Raw genomic sequence first — 17,535 nt, 5'->3', positions numbered from 1 at the left:
CCTCATTATTCCCAGTTTTTTTGGGGGGAAAGCTGCAGGGAGGGCGGCAACGTCTCACCTTCGCGCCGAACTGCGCGTGGTAGAAACACAGCCCAGCAGGCTGACGAGCTGGGGCGGCGTCTGTGGGGGCTGGGCGCCTCGTGGCAGCGTCTGTGGGGGATGGGCGCCTCGTGGCAGTGCAGTACTGCTGCGTTACGGCGAAAATTTTGTCCGCCTCTGCCGCGAGTGACGCGCAGTCTTCTACCTCGGATCTGGCCAGGGCAGCTTGTACCTGCTCAGGCAGCTGGCTGAGGAATAGTTCCCGGAAAAGGAAGCATTCCGGTTCGGAGCCCAGGAGTGTGAGCATTTGGCTCATCAATTCCGAAGGCTTGGAATCCCCAAGCCCGGGCATGGTGAGCAATCAACGTGCGCGCTCCGATTTAGTGAGCCCGAAGACTTGCAGCAACCGCGCCTTGATGGTCTCATACTTGCGCTCCGTAGGAGGGTTCTCGAGGAGGCTGATGATCCGCGAGGCGGTGGAGCTGTCGAGTGCGGAGACCACGTAGAGGTATTTAGTTTGATCTGCAACGATGTCTCTCAGGGCGAACTGGGCTTCGACCTGGATGAACCACGAGGTCGCCTGCTGCTCCCAGAACTGCGGTAGCTTCAACGAAATGGCGTTGGCCTCCATGTTGTGTTCTTTTTGCGAAAAACATTCACAAAAGACGGGGTCACCAATGTAGGAATTGACGAATTCCTAACTAAGAACTGAGGTCGACTCAGGCGATCAAACAAACAGGTTTTTAATGTAAAACTAAACGAGTTTAAACAGTTTGTTGAGATCGATACAGGAGAACCACGAAAACAGGTCTGTACAAGATGGAGCTTCCACGAGGACTGCCTGGGCAGTCACGTGGTTTGCGACGTGACGTCATCGCGTTTGCCCGCATTTTCCTGCGCTCTTAAAGGGGCCACGCCCCGTACATACAAACACTATGTACAACACACAGAAATGTCTAACACAATGGTACAGGCTTAGGCTGGTGTTAGACCATCGTTAAAGGGAATTATATACAATTGCCCAGAGTCATTAAGTGGCTCCGCCACAATGGCACCTTTTAATTTCTTTCCTATCTTTGGTTATCATGATGATAGTACCTGTGTCTCTATTCTCCACAGTTTGTCTCTGCTTCCACCCAGTCATTCTTTCCTTGGCGTACTTCTGAGCTCCAGTTTCTTTTGATTAGTTCTGCTCTAAGCCCACTCTTATCCTTGGCCCTCTATGTTCATCCACTGTTCCCTTCTTATTTCCATCTTAAACAAGAACATTAACAACATATATAGGGCTTTTAACATAATAAAACATCTCAGGGTGCGTCACAGGAGCGTAATCAGAAAAAAATTGACAACAAGCTAAAGAAGGAGATATTAGGACAGGTGACCAAAAGCTTGGTCAAAGAGGTAGGTTGTAAGGAGTGTCTTAAAGGAGGAAAGAGTAATGGAGAGGCAAAGAAATGGAGTTGGCCACCACTTCCATGCTGGAAAGGATGGGCTCCAAGCTCTGCGCAAAGCCCTGTGCCAAGTTGGCGCTGGACTCCTGCACGCTCCTTGACATTGCACGCAGGCTTCCTGGCAGGCTTCCCGATGCACCAAGCATTTCATTGTGCATACCCATCAGCCTTCTCCTGAAGCCTGCCCCATCGAAATCCTCATCTGAGTCCTCTGCAGCAGAACTCATGTGCGACCTCGCACCTGCGAGCTGGCACCTGCGCTACCCTTACCCCCTACTCTGGCTGCAGGCCACTCGTGCCCAGTATCTCACCACGTGCAGATCCTGCCTCTATGTTATCCTCTAAATTATGCGTAGTGTCAGTATCTGAACTGGTGGCTGTGAGTGTTAAATTAAGTGACGGTATGTCTTGTTGTTCTTCCAACACTGCCTGGCCAGGTTGCAGTTCTTGGGTATCTGAAAAGAGAAAGGCACAAGGGTATGGTTGTGGTGAGGGGAGGGTGGGAAAGCAAGAGGTGCATGCTTACACCATCTGCAACTTGTAAATCAGAAGAGATTGTGGGATGAGGGGGAATTGGGATGTGAGAAGGAGGATTGCGCATGAGGATAACGTCACCTTTGTTGGTTTCAGTCCTACAGCTGGCCATGGCCTCAGCAATGGCCATTCCAATAGTGGCCAGCACTGACTCCTCCATGGGAGTTAGGATATGCAGGTGCGTCTGTCCCCTGCCATCTTGTCCTGCAAGAGAGAAGGAAGTGCGTCAATGAGTGTGGTGCAATTATTTTGGGCGATATGGTTGTCCTGGTTAAATAGCTGGCAGTGTGCGCAATTTGTGAGATGTGGGTGTGAGGCTTGCAGCAGTGCTAAGTGTGTGAGGGTGAGTTGAAGCTGTAAATGTTAGGTATGAGTCCTGATTGATAGAGATCGTTGGTAGGTGAGTGATGGGGGTGTGGTGCAATGGCTGAGGCTAGTGGTGCAGTTGGTAGAATATGACATTTGAAAATGCATTCACTGACTTGACCACTCGTGTGAGGTCATTGAACTTCTTGCGGCACCGCATCCAGGTCCTCGGGGCTTGACCCCATGGCATTGACCTTCTCAGCTATCTGCTCAAACTGCCTTCTGAGCGTGTGTCTGGAGGGCGTCCTGGCCCCCTGTTGATACAGGACATCTCTCCTCCTTCCCACCTCCTCTGCCAAGACCTCCAGTGCAGTTCGGAAAACCTTGGAGCCTTCCCTCTCCCCTGTTGTGCCATTCTTCACTGTTTCCCAGGTCAGATTCAGTTCCTGAATGACTTCCAGCACTTGCCTCAGCCACAATGCCCCTCTCATTTAAGAGGTGCAGGCTAGCTTTAACTGGTGCTAGACCCTCATGATTTTGGGGCCCTACTGAGAGGGCAGATGGGACCTCAATTTAACATCTCAAATAAAAGATGGCACCTCTGACAGAGCATCACTCCCTCAATATTGTTAGTGACAGTGTGAGGTTGAAATGTCTGTGTTAGTGATGGTGTCTGGTTGGAGTGTCTGTGTTAATGGAGTCTCAGCCTAGATTTTTGGCTCAAGTCTTGGGAATGAGGCTTGTATCCACAACCTTCTGACTCAGAGATGAGAGTGCTACCAACTGAGCCATGGTTGACACCAGTGGCTGACATCAGAGGTTGGAGGTTGTATGTTGCTGGTGGCCTGCATTAGTTTATAGCCAAAAATTATTATTCCAAATGAACTGTACATTTTGAAAAAGTTAAACATGTTGACATTGGTAATTCTTAATTAACGTAAATCTAATTTACCTATGTTGAGAAAATGACCCTTAACAATCATTACCCATAAAAATCAAAGTACCAGCACTGCCTATATTGAATCTGTAGATATTAAATAAATAATTAAATAATTAAAAATATGAATTAAAATAAATTTGAAGAACAAATCATTTTCACAAAGCATTAGAGCCTTATTTAATTTAATTTTATTTTTAGTTCACTCAACCCTGTCATTTTTATCAATGGGAAGGCGGTTAACTCATAACCGATATATATGGGGCATAATGGACCCAGGCTTTTGGTGAGGAACTCAACATGGCAAGGTGCCATTTTTTTCCGAAAATACTTTTCAGAGCTTGAATTACAAGCCTCGTTTGGAGTTCAAAATGGTGCTGGTGTAAGAAATGTGAACAGCCAGTAACAGTGACGGTTGCCTCTGTCAAGGACATCCCTCTATAAAGAATCTCTGCCGTGTGGCGAATTACTTTAGCAGTTCGCTGCCCAGAAAGTGGTATTATAGACTCCACTGTTCTACAGTAAGTACACGTGTGAATACCACAGTGACAACTCAAGTCAGCATGTAAATCTGCCACTTTGTTAAACGTGACAAATTTAAATTATATTATAACTGTGTACTTCAAATCTTTTTCATGTTAGAGCTATATTGTGCAACTGTCTGCATTGTAAAAATACTGAAATCACAAATATATTGTTGCAGTTTGCTGGTGCAGTATGAAGTTGCAGTACATGGTCAATGTGGGACAGGAATGCCATTTGTGACCATATGACTTGGGACACTTGAATTAGAACAGGAGTCAGTTACAGTATAGCATGCCAGAAGGCTACATGTACTAAAACAAGTTTGACATCAGGCACAGATTCTTAAAGCTGTTTTCTGTAGAATGAACACATAAATACGTTGAACATCCTATTGATATCTTGCACAGTCTCCCCTTCAGTGTTGCCCCCCCCGCTGTTTTCCTTGTATACATTGCTGGCGCAGACTGCAGCCCTTTGATTCCTCACTGGCTCTATTCATATTTAGTTGCTTGTAAGTGCTTTTTGTTCTGGATCAGTTTGAATCTGTCAAAGTTGGACAGACTGTTCAATCTGCCTTGTTTACTTGCAGTTGATATTTTATCACCTTGTTTTGTGCTTTGCCAAACCTGGCTAACAAATAGAGAAATAATTAGTGTAGGAATTTCCTGTCATCTGATGTACAGTAAGTCACAGATATATAACCTCTGCTACAAATACAATCTTCTGATTAGCTTAATTTCTGTGATATGCCAATGTGGTGTAAACAGAAAGAGCTATTTTCTGTTGGACAAATGTGAATGAGCAGCTATTGATCAATCTTCAGAATTTGTAGATAAATCCCAGTAAATGCTCCAATTTTGATGAGTAAACAGTGTTGCATGGTCTCGTGCACCATTTCTTAAAATTGGGAAAGCGACCGATAAACAAGCCAACAGTGTATTTGGTGCTACAAAATAACCCACGTAAATAGGATTGTTGGTTTGCCCCTCCCCCAGGCCTGTACATACTGCTTGCATGTCTTGATTCCCCAGACTCTACTCCTCCAGTTTAAACACACACACACCACAATGTAATCCCAGGTTTCAATGCATTAACTCTGTGCTTTCAAATCATGCACATAGTTACACATCACTTGCCCCCAGACACTAACGTATTAACCTCACTCCTCCAATGTACACAACAATTAGGTATCTTGACCCATTTCCTTCCAATACGTTGGTTACTCCAACCTCTACTTCCAACTCGTACATCCTGGTACTCCTGACTCCCAACAGTTTGATTCCTCAAATTTACACACAGCCTGGCATAACACTATCACACAAAACCCACATCATCGGTCACACTCGAATTCAGACCAACAGGAATATGTTGGTCATAATCTATCTTGAGAAAGTATAGTTCCTTCAGTCTGATCATGGTGCAGCAATGGCACTGGTTGTGGCTGAGCATTTTAACATATGAAAGATGGAATGTGATCTTGGGAAATGGGGTATTAAGTAAAATTACGCAGATTCCTTGAAAATTCCATTAGTGTTCTTCTATTATTCTATTAAGTAGGACATTCACCAAATGTTTTTGCAATTTGTTTTAGAACTCACAGAAAAATGGTAAACATTTCTTCAGCTCCCAGCTTCAGCATAAACTTACTTTGCTTACTGGCCCGGATTTTACGGGGCCTATGATGGCATATGCACAGCGTACGCCGTTGTAAGTGCCCTGCAAGTTCCGGGTTTCCGTGTGCGATGCGCATGCGTGAAAACCTGGAATTTGCGATCTGTCAAGTTTCTGCTTGACAGATCCTTCGCATCCGCTGGAAATGGAGATTCGCTGGCGGAGAGTTGGGCTATTTGCCCAACTACTGCCCAGCGAATACCCACCAAACCCTTACGTCTGGTAAAAGCAGGCGTAGGGCCTTATTTTACCAGCTTACGGGTTTAAATAAATGTAAAGATAACATTTTAAAAATCATTTAAACATTCCCTTACATTTAAAATTAGTTTAGGTTATTTTTATCCCATTTAAAAATGTTTACATTTATTTTTCAAAAAACTGCATTCTTATTTTAAATATTTAATTAAATGATATTTTAATTAATTTTGAACCTGTGATGATTTATTTTTATTTCAGTGTTGTGAAAATGTATTTTTTAGGGATTCCTATTATGCTTATGGGGATTCCTTCTGTACGTAAATGGAATCCCCATAGTCATAATGGGAATCCCCCTTGACTGGTTGGGCTGGCCCACGTGATTCCAGGGACGCTTGTGAACCACATGCACCCCAGGATACGTGGGTCATTGCGCAGGCCTACGCCTGCAGGCCCAGGAGCGCAAGTGTTCAATGGTCCGGAGCAATCAGGTAGGTGCGGAGTTTTATTGCGTTTCGGAGGCGTTCGCCTGCGGCATGCCTCCGACCGCAATTTCCACCCCATTATATTTCTGGTGCTAGGATCGTCTATTCTAAACGGCTTCATTGTGTAAGTTAACTAAGGACTCACCCTGTTGCCAGAGGCTGTTATGACCTGGAATGCACTGCCTGAAAGGATGGTGGAAGCAGATTCAATAGTAACTTTCAAAAGGAAATTGGATAAATACTTGAAATGGAAAAATTTGCAGGACTATGGGGAAAGCAGGGGAGTAAGACCAATTGGATAGCTCTTTCAAAGAGCTGGCATATAGCTTCAAATGAGTAGTAAGATGGAACTCTTCTCTCAGTTACTCACCATTTGTGATCTTTAATGCTCGTTTCTTTCAAGTTGGAATAAATGAGGTAGGGAGCAGTTAACCTCTCAGATGAGACTTGGCTGAAAGGATTGTTACAAGTCCTAGCCCCTTTCGGGCTACCCCGGATCAGGCGTATTCCCCAGACATTCACTCTCAACTAAAGTTAGAGGTAGCCGAATCCTAGAGACCCTTAATTGGATCTAAAGGTCCAGACTATCTCTCCCTAAAGGAAAGGAATGACCTGAAGATGTTACCGTCCTCCAGATAGCACTTTTAATAAGTTTAGCCAGATTGTAACCTTCCGGATATTATGAGGGTCCAGAAAACTCCTCTAGAATTCTGCAACTCCTCACCAAAGAGTGTACAGAGATTGAGTTCGCGAGTTTAATACAGAAGTACTATGTGAGACAATTCTAAAAAAATATAGATTTATTAAAGAACCGACATGTAATTTAAGTAAGTATTTCAATCGCGACATTAACAGTTCCAAATACAAAAAGCTTACAATTCTTATTATCAGAGATCCTTATTCTCAAATCTTAACTTTGTTACATTTTTACATTTCTTAGTCTTATTGCAGGATATCCACCATAATCAAATACCTTGATCCCTGAGATACAAAGATTTGAAGACTTTACAGAGCTTGCCTCTGAAGCCTGAGAATCGTTTTGCCCCTTCAAGCGAATCTACTTCCTATTTGAAAGTCCAATTTTTATACTCTTCTCAGTGGTATATCCTTTGAAGTTTTCTGCTGATGTAAGCTAATTATCACTAGTCATTTTTCTGTTGACTTCTTCTATTCTTACAGTCAGTTCAGCTGTAGCAAGCAGACTTGTGTCTCTACCTTTAGCTGTTCAAAGCTTATAAAAACAATGTGATGGCTGTGCGTCTATTGATGTCATTCTTACCAAGGTCTTCTCTTTGTATCTTTTGCATTTAGAACACCTCAACTGGTTGCAAGACAGACTTTGTGGGGTCGATTTTCCTGGAGCCGTCAGGCGGGCTTTCAGGCATGTGGGGGGGGGAAATCGCAAAAATAGGGGGTCGCGACACCCCCCCGCCTGATTCCCCGCCCCGTCTGATTTTCACCCAGACGTTTCTGTCCGACCCGAATCAGTCCCGCCCGCAGCAGGCGGGACTGGTCTTCAGGCACCTTAATCACCAATAATTGGCATCTATAATGCCATTTTAAGGGACCCTTGCTATTTTCAGCCTTTTCCCACATTAAACACGCCTGGTGGGAACCCCGCTGATGAAACCTGGCGTGAACAATATCGGATTGCTGACTATCAGCTGCAGGTCAATCAGGAAAGAAGAAATTTAATCAGACATCATTTGTAGGTTTGCAGGACCTTGTTGTTTCAAGCTTGGGGCAACTTGTTCCAGGCTTAGGCACAGCTGTGGAAGGTTGGAACCTCACACACTTCTCCAGTGTGAGCTCCTGGGAAGCCCCTCTCGTCACCCTCACTCAGCGCTTCCTCAACTGAGGCACCTACCAGAAGCATGGGAGGCCTTTTTTTCCTTCCCCTCTTGGCATTAGAGGACCTCCAGCCCCATTCGCGAAATGACACACGCCACAGCTGCAGAAGTTGCTATCAGAAATTTTATTTACAATAACCAACTGATGGCATTTTTCAAATAAACACAACATTTCACCCAAGTGACTACCGTTGTGACTATTACTGCTTTATTTTCCTCTTACGCGTGCTCCTACATAGTGGTTCCCCTGTGGCTTCAGCAGATGTGAAGGCCCCTTGCTCACTTTCCTGCTGCTCCTGCCTCGACACCTTTGGCGGGCGTCCTCGGGGATGGCGAGTCTGTGAGGGCTCGTCAACAGTCTGCTGCTCCTGCGGCTGTGCAGGGGTTGAGACCTCTATCTCCGTTGGGTGTGGACTCCGGCGGGGCTCTGACCGAGGGCTCTGCAGTGGCATGGAAGTGTGAGTGCTTGGCGAGGAGCCCCCACTTCCTTGAGGTCTGCCACCAACCTCCCTCTCATGGGTCAGGTCCCCCTCAGTGCCTGCAAGTGGCTTGAGAGCAGCTTGCTGCACATTAGGGGGGCCATGGGGACCCGTTTCTACAATGGCAGTCCTACTCAGAGGGCCTGCCATGAAGGTCTGGTTTCTCTGTTCAATAGCTGACCATCGCTCCTCCAGAGATGTCAGTCTATTCTGAACATTCACCATGTTTTCAACACTCTGGCGCCTTAGCTCCTCCATGGCCGTAGCCATCCTCTCCTCTACTGTAGCCATCCTTTCCACGGAGGTTGCCATCCTTTCCGTGGTGATGCGTTCATGCGCCAATGACTCCACAAAGGCTCTGCTCATGTTCGCTATGGACTCCTCCATTCGCTCCACACTCGCAGCGACCCTGGAGACAAAACCTGCCAGAGACTCCTGCATCTGTGCATGGAGATCCATCACCTCTTCTCTTGCGGATGGACCCAGAGGCAGAGGGTCGACATGCAGCTGAGCTGAGCTGGCAGAGTCCTGCGCCCTCCGACGAGGACTCTCCACTGCTGTCCCTGTCTCCACAATCTGCTGATGCTCACTTGTGAGCTGTGATACACCAGGTGATGACACTACTCTATGTCCCGACGTTCCCACCGAGGTGTGAGTGTCTGCGCTGATGCTGGGTCCGCTGAATTCTGCTGACGCTGCGCCCTCAGAGGTTGGAGCTTCCTCTGAGGAGTCTGGCTGCTCAGCCTCTTCCTCCTCCACAGTGGGGACGGGGGCTCTGGATGGTCCTGTGGGGGAGTAAAGGAAAGAGTTTGAGATGTGATGCCAAGGTTACATGCACATTGGATTTTGCGGATGTTCATAAGTCCAAATGATGTAGCTTCAGAATCATAACAGCGACTCATGCTATGTCAATGAGAGAGATGGAAAACTATTCTGTCACCAGCTTGCGGGACTGCCCCTGTCTCTCCTTTCCCAACTTCCGCAGCCACATCAGCCCCGACAATTTCCAGCACTCCTTCCTCCCAGGGGGTCAGGTGGGCTATTGAGGGTGGGCCTCCTCCAGTCCTGGCTCACTCTTTGTTGTTGTGAGCTCTCTTTTCCTGCAATGAGGGAGACAAGTGGAGTTTGAGTGAAAATGAAGGAGTGAGTGTAGAGATTGCATAGCATAGATACTTAGAGGGAGACAAAGATGGTGTGAGGCTGCAAGACCAAGGGCCCTCCTTGTGTGTTGTCAGTTGTGTTCAAAGCATCAGAGTGAGGGAGTGTGAGGGCTGCATGGTGGAATAGTTATGTGAATGTGAGCATAGAGAGCGAGGGAATGGGTAAGGGTGCATGGATGTGACTGTGAAGTGGGATGTGGAGGAAGAGAGTGCTAAAGCTGAGTGCTGATGGGGAAAGGCAATGGGGATCAGTTTGAGGATGATGGAAACTTCATACTTACTTTTCCTGTACGGTGAAGGTCATGGAGTCGCTTCCGACACTGTATCCAGGTTCTTCTGGTGACTCCTAGCGAGTTGACATCTGCTGTCACCTGCATCCATGCAGCTTTGGTCTCAGTGGGAGGCCTCTTCCTCCCTGACCTGTGGGCCCTGACCCCATCCAATAATGCCTGCAGTGAAGCCTCGTCGAATTTGGAGGCAGCTCGGGGTCTGGCACTGGCCACAGCTGCTGCAGGCTCCTCTGCCATCCTGTATGGTTCGTTTGGAAGCCTGCAGAGGATGCAGTGCTTGCTGTGGACCTTGAAAGCACCATGAATGATGACATCATACTGTGCGACTTTCTGACTGGAAATAGTCAATTAGCAAGGGTTCCCACACACTGGAAATTAATTGGCCAATTGAGGGAAAATTGCATCAATTTGGCAGACCCATTTACATTTGTGTGGAACCCCGACATTCGGGGAACCCGACAATTCCCCACACCTGCAGGAAAATCGGCCCCTGTGTCTCCTAGGTGTTCCAAGTTTAACACAAAAACAATGTGATGGCTGGTGTCTCCCATGTTTCATTTGATGTCATTTTTACAAAGGCACATGTTTCTTTAATGTTCTGTGTTTCTTTCCGAAGTGTTGGTTTATAACACTTTAACTGGGTATGGCTATTGTGTTCTTTCCAAAGCTCAGACTTTCGGGAACCTCCAACCTCCTGCTTCAATAGGGCTATTGTTTCAGTGTCAACAAGTTATCTTACCTCAAAAGCCTGTATGCTGTTTACAGCTCAGTGTCAACAACTTATCTTATCTCAAAAGCCTGTATGCTGTTTATAGCTTTAGATTGTTGAGGCTTTTAGATTTTCAAACCCAGTATGTCATGTTTTAATAAAGTCAAAATTCTGTTCATAGGATGGTGTATTTTTCTGAATATGGCTATTCCTTCACACCCCGCTCTTGACCAAAAAATGAACTGGAGCATCCAGACAGAGTTTGGTCAATGTTACTAATAAGGTGACAATAGCACATTAATTTCACGAGATTCACAATCATGTGCTACATGAAAAATTCCTTTTAAGTCATCCTAGGACAATGTTTTGCCTTATTTTAAATTGAACACAATTTAAAAGGATGGTACATTGTCATGCAAGTAGTGAAACAACATGTACTTAGAATGTCCAATCGGCAGATGTACGTTCCGTAGAGGTGAGTTATTCATACGAGTCAAGGAGACGTCATTTAGAACTAGCTGAAGCTTGATACACTGTTCCTTCGATCCGGCGTGTGGACTGATTCTTGTTTTTGGAAAGGCCTTGCCAGGCGCTCAGTTGATTCCTTCTTCATCTGCAGTGTCTTCCTCCTTTGTTGAATTAACTCGTTGATCTTTCCTTGTTCCGGTTGTTGCTTTTTGCGAATCCAGTTCCTGATGCGTTGCCAAGCATCGTGTGGAGGAGTCAGCGACACCGTCTGACTGACCGTCGTCAATAATTCGATCGCATCCATTTCCTGTGTCGTGCTCCAAGCTGGGTCTTGAAAGACAGTGTACGACTGCACCTTGTATTGTTGCTGCATTTCGGTATCCCGCAGGACACCTTTTGAGATTGTCTATGGAGACAGTTTTACGAATATGCTTGTCATTCGGCGGTTAAGAAGGCAAATGGTATGTTGGCCTTCGTAGCAAGAGGGTTCGAGTACAGAAACAAGGATGTCTTGCTACAGTTGTACAGGGCCTTGGTGAGACCGCACCTTGAGTATTGTGTGCAGTTTTGGTCACCTTACCTGAGGAAGGACGTTCTTGCCATGGAGGGAGTGCAGCGAAGATTCACCAGGCTGATACCTGGGATGGCAGGAATGACGTATGAGGAGAGACTGTGTCGATTGGGCTTATACTCACTGGAGTTTAGAAGATTGAGAGGGGATCTCATCGGAACCTATAAAATTCTGTCAGGTCTGGACAGACTAGATGCAGGAAGGATGTTTCTGATGGCCGGGGAGTCCAGAACCAGGGGTCATAGTCTAAAGATAAGGGGTAAGCCATTTAGAACTGAAATGAGGAGGAATTTCTTCACCCAGAGAGTGGTGAACCTGTGGAATTCTCTGCCACAGAGGGCGGTGGAGGCCAGTTCATTAAATATATTCAAGAAAGAGTTGGATATATTTCTTGAGGCTAAAGTGATCAAGGGATATGGGGAGAAGGCAGGGACAGGGTACTGAATTTGGATGATCAGCCATGATCTCATTGAATGGCGAAGCAGGCTCGAAGGGCCAAATGGCCTACTCCTGCTCCTATCTTCTATGTTTCTATGTTTCTATGATTAATATGTATTTTAACTGTTCTTTCGTTAATAACAGTATGTATTTGAACAGGTTTTTTCCACTTCGATCTTAAACCAGGTTTTTGCTTGAACTTCTTTTCCTGTACCCATTCTCCTACTAGGGGTTGCCATGATTTGTTTGTTAATTTTTTCTGCCTATTTGCCTCCCTTATCCTCTGATCAATTTGATGAATCTCCTCTCTTATTCCTTTTTAAAAATCTAACTGTCGCTGTCGGGTCAAGGACTCAGAGAGTGTCGAGGCAATAAAAGGACTATGGGTAAGCGGTGTATTCATCTCAACCCCATACATCAGATAATATGGAGTTTTAGGGGACACTGTCCCTGATGCAGATGCGGGCACATTATTAAGTGATAGCTGTACCTCCGAAATGATGGTTTATAACACTTTTACTGGGTATGGCTATTGTGTTCTTTGCAAAGCTCAGACTTTCGGGAACCTCCAACCTCCTGCTTCAATAGGACTATTCCTTCACATGGCAACTTGAGCACCTATGACTTTGGGGTCAGTAAGTTAGCTGGGATCAAACTTTTCAACAATGTGTTTAATCTTCTTGTGTTTTATCTTTATTGGGTCCTTCTGACTTCTGTATTTCTGTATCTTAATGACATTTTAATACTTGACTTTGGATTTCAGATGACCTTTCCACAAGTATATGGCTCAAAATTACAGCTGGTGATATTAATGAAGAAATTATTAACTCGTTCATTCCTCTGTCCATTATTTAGAATTGGTTAATGCTTCCACTTTCAAAAGGGAATTGGATATATACTTGAAAAGGAGAAATTTGCAGAGCTATGGGGAAAGAGCAGGGGAGTGGAACTAATTGGATATTTCTTTCAAAGGGCCAGCACAGACACAGTGATCCAAATGGCCTCCTTCTATGAGATTCTATGATTCTATGTACTTTTGGTTCCTGATCTTTTTGACCAGTGCTGCAGCACATCTTTCAATAACTCATGGCTGTGAAACAGTGTTGATGTATTCTGCTTGTGTGATATTTGGCACTGTGCAGCAATGGATATTTTCTGCTTGGTCTGAGCCCAGTCTTTGGACTGGTAGGTGAGTTGCCAGTTTGAGGCAACACATTCCTGTTTGAAATCATTCTAATTTGCCTTGTCATACTCCAGTCAAATCTTGCACTTGCTGATGCCCACTAAAGGTTGCTTGGATGCCCAAGAAGGTGATATGATATGACAGAGAAATTTGAGCTGATTAGAGGGAGCCAACATGGATTTGTAAAGGGTAGGTCATGTCTAACGAACCTAATTACATTTTTTGAGGAAGTAAATAAAGTAGTAGACAGAGAAATGTCTATGGATGTAGTTTATATAGACTTCCAGAAGGCATTCAATATTATGGTTCCATATAAGAGACTTTGTAGCTAAAATGAAAGCTTGTGGAATTGAAGGCAAATTATTGACCTGGTTAGGAGATTGGTTAGGCGGTAGAAGACAGAGAGTAGGGATAATGGGTATGTACTTGAATTGGAAGGAAGCGACTAGTGGTGTCTCACAATGGTCTGTGCTGGAGCCTCAACTATTCACTATATTTATTAATGACTTAGCTAACACAATAGAGAGCCACATAGGGAAGTTTGCCAATGACACAAAGATTGGCGGCAGAGTAAGTAGTGTAGACGGGAGCATAAAATTACAAAGAGACATTGATAAATTAACTGAGTGAGCAAAACTGTGGCAGATGGATTTCAACACAGGTAAGTGCGAGGTCGTTCATTTTGGAGCAAAAAAGGATAGATCCGAGCATTGTTTAAATGGTGAAAAGCTAGGAACAGTGGAGGTCCAAAGAGATTTAGGCGTCCATGTACACAGGTCACTTAAATGTAGTGGTCAGGTACAAAATATAATCAAAAAGCCGAATGGAATGTTAGCCTTTATATCTAGAGGGCTAGAATATAAAGGCGAGGAAGATTTGCTGCAGCTGTACAAAGCCCTGGTTAGACCACATCTGGAGTACTCGGTACAGTTCTGGGCACCACACCTTTTAGAAAGGATTTTATTGGCCTTGGAAGAAATGCAGCGCAGATTCACCAGAATGTTACCAGGGCTCCAAAGATTAAATTATGAGGAGAGGTTACATAAAGTAGGCTTGCATTCCCTGGAATATAGAAAGTTACGGGGTGATTTGATTGAGGTTTTTAGGATTTTGAAAGGAATTGATAGGGTAGAGAGAGAGAAACGTTTTCTGCTGCTGGGGGATTCTAGGACAAGGGGACATCACCTTAAAATCAGAGCCAGGCCATTCAAGAGGGAAGTTAGGAAACACTTAGAATTATAGAATCATAGAAATTTACGGCACAGTAGTAGGCCATTCGGCCCATCGTGGGTGGTAGAAGTGTGTAACTCTCAACCACAAAAATTAGCAGATGCTAGCTCAATTAATAATTTTAAATCTGAGATCGATAGATGTTTGCTAGCCAAGGGTATTAAGAGATATGGAGCCAAGGTGGGTGGATGGAGTTAGGATACAGATCAGCCATGGTCACACTGAATGGTGGAACAGGCTCAAGGGGCTGAATGGCCTACTTCTGTTCCTATGTTCCTATGACAACTGATGCTTTGTTGAGTTGCTTTCACGTGGTCAGAGGCTTGAGTCAACACTGAATTATTCTAATTAAGAGAGTGAACTAGCTTGTTGAGGCCATAAGTAATTTTGCCCTATACAGGTATAATGATATTCAAATTCAGTTTTTCACAAGACCTTGTTGAATTCCTCCTTACCCTCAACCTTCTCTTCCTTTCTTCCTACGATATACAACAGTGGCTTTCAAACCTTTCTGATTGGTGACCCCTGCAAACATTGATGCATTTCCAGAAATCATCTGCAACTATTGATACAGTCCCAAGGACCTTCTGTCCTAACTCCTAAAAGATACTGTCAACTATCTCAAGGATAACAGGGTGATCATTAATGATGTTATTAGTATACAGCAACAGAAATAACATCGTAGTTAGTCACAAATGACAGAAAAAGTATAGAATACAGAGTTCGCAGAAGACACTGTGCTTGTGGCTGACAGTATGCCTGAATCCCAGATGGACAGATGTCTGATGATCTTGTGGCCTCTTGGGATCCCCTTATGGACTGGCTCCCTGTTTGAAAATCATGACCTACAGACTTTTAAAACCCAAGCTTGGCATCACTTAATTTCTACTTCTTGACTTGCTTCATCTCCCCTCCTACTCCTTAGAGATTATTCCTCAACCGACACCACTAAAAACAGATGAGCTGGTCATTTACCTCATTGCTGTTTGTGGGACCTTGCTGTACTCAAATTAGTTGCCGCATTTCCTACATTACAACAGTGACTGCACTTCAAAAGTACTTCATTGGCTGTAAAACGCTTTGGGACGTCCTGCGGTCATGAAAGGTGCTATATAAATGTAAGCCTTTCTATTTTTTCTTTCAACCGTGGTTATGTCCTCTACTGCGTTGGCCCTTTCACCATTAAAAAAATGATATTAAATTGGCATGAAAGTTAATGATAGGGAGACATCAGCAGCTTGAAGGTTCACTGCTGGCTGGTGTACTACGATCTCATGAATTAATATTGACACTTGAATAATCAAACCTTGTATATTCAAACAAACACCGCAGTCCACATTAGGGGACAACTAACCATATCATGCTGTGATTAGGTCAGTTAACCCAAGATGGGGAAAGGGGCAGTGTTACAATTTGTACATCATCAACAGGCACTGACCTTTGAAACGAAATTAGGTTCAATAAATGATCCTTCAGTTTCATTGTACACTTACTCAGTTATTTTTAAACTCCAGGCATTCCAAGCAGTGGATGGATCCATTTCTCTCCTGGGCAAATAGGAGTGTGATTTTTTTTTCTTGTGAGGTTCACAAACCTTTCTGAAGACATTAACAGACTCAGTCTCGTGTCCCTGTTGTGAAACCACAGTGCAGAGAGTGGTTGAAGAATCAACACCTCACCATGGTCAAAGGCAAAAGGCAGAAGATTCAACTTTTTTGCTTCCTAGTGATCGGAGTTACCTCCTACTCTGCACTTCAAGCAGGTATGTTGAAATAAATCATTGGCAATACAGTAGTGCAATTTGTTCCTGTTTCCCTCTGGTGCAAGACTTTGTTTCTGATGCTTATGTATATTTCAATTAGGTCCTTTTGGCATTTAGGTAATCTGGCACAAGAGTTGATAAGAAATATTTTAAAGCATGTAATTAATGAAAGCACAATTAACAGAGCTAGATATTTAAGAGTGCATTTGACACACAGTATCATTTTTAGGGAGAGTCCAATGTTCTTTGAAATGGGTCTGTCTTTCCGTATGTTCTAGACAGGATAACATGACTAAAGGTGGCTTCTGCTCTCTAACTGTGATTTAAAACTTTCTACACAATTTCCATCTGGAACGGAATTTTTTTCTATTAAGATTATTCTATTTAGAACTCTGGAACTTGCATCTGGAATAGGGTGTGATGCTCAATACAGTTGATAGACCCATCTTCTTTGTCAGTGTCAGTTTGGCCAGGAGGCTTGACATGGCAGGTCTTTGGCAGGCTGTGCTGTGACTGTGGGAGTTGTAATTTCTCTGCACAAATCGGTGAAACAATAACCATGTTTTTTTGTTTCAGAAGCTTTACAGAGAAATCACTTCACTTGAAACCACTTCTTCCCCTTAAGTATTGTGTCCCATCAAATTTTACAATTGTTATTTTGTTCTGCTCAGTGTCTTTAATGTGTTGACTTGTGCTGGAGGTCCAACAGCAGCAGCCACCATCCCATGCCTCACCCCACTGACCATTCTATGTGTGGAACGCAGATAGAAAGAAAGAACTTGCATTTATATAGCACCTTTCATGACCTCAGGACACCCCAAAGCGCTTCACAGCCAATGAATTATTTTTGAAGTGTGGCCAGTGTTGTAATGTAGGGAAACATGGCAGCCAATTTGCACAGAGCAAGGCTCCATAGACAGCAATGAGATAAATGACTAGATAATCTGTTTTGGTGATGTTGGTTGAGGGATAAATGTCAGCCAGGACACTGGGGGAACTTCCCTTCTCCTTTTGAAATAGTGCCACAAGATATTTTAAATCCACCTGAGAGGACAGGCGGGACCTCGGTTTAATGTCTCATCTAAAAGAAGGCATCTCCTATAGTGCAGGACTCTCAGTATTGCACTGGAGAGTCAGCCAAGATTGTGTCCTCAAGTTCTGAAGTGGGGCTTGAAACCATGACCTTCTGACTCAAATGTAAAAGTGCTACCACTGAGCCACAACTATTGAATCCGCAGGCACTGGGAGAACT

The 17,535-nt window shown here is 44.4% G+C and overlaps 1 protein-coding gene across 2 annotated transcripts in view; it reads left to right on the top strand.

Moving 5' to 3' along the window:
- The first annotated feature begins 3,633 nt into the window (after positions 1 to 3,633).
- susd2 (sushi domain containing 2) overlaps positions 3,634 to 17,535 on the top strand; it is a 140,193-nt gene continuing 126,291 nt past the window's right edge. The window contains exons 1-2 of one of the 2 annotated variants that reach the window (XM_085961808.1): positions 3,634 to 3,788; positions 16,036 to 16,283. In XM_085961808.1, the coding sequence (XP_085817934.1) occupies positions 16,202 to 16,283 (82 nt within the window). In that variant the 5' untranslated portion in view covers positions 3,634 to 3,788; positions 16,036 to 16,201. The remainder of the gene's footprint in view (positions 3,789 to 16,035; positions 16,284 to 17,535) is intronic. The other variant, XM_085961809.1, reaches the window with a different exon arrangement.

This window comes from Somniosus microcephalus, chromosome 19, assembly GCF_052327205.1.
Source record: "Somniosus microcephalus isolate GS21.2 chromosome 19, FLI_Smic_1.0, whole genome shotgun sequence".
Classification (NCBI taxonomy): domain Eukaryota; kingdom Metazoa; phylum Chordata; class Chondrichthyes; order Squaliformes; family Somniosidae; genus Somniosus; species Somniosus microcephalus.
Note: the sequence above shows the minus strand (reverse complement) of the source record. Positions and strands in the feature narration are given on the sequence as shown.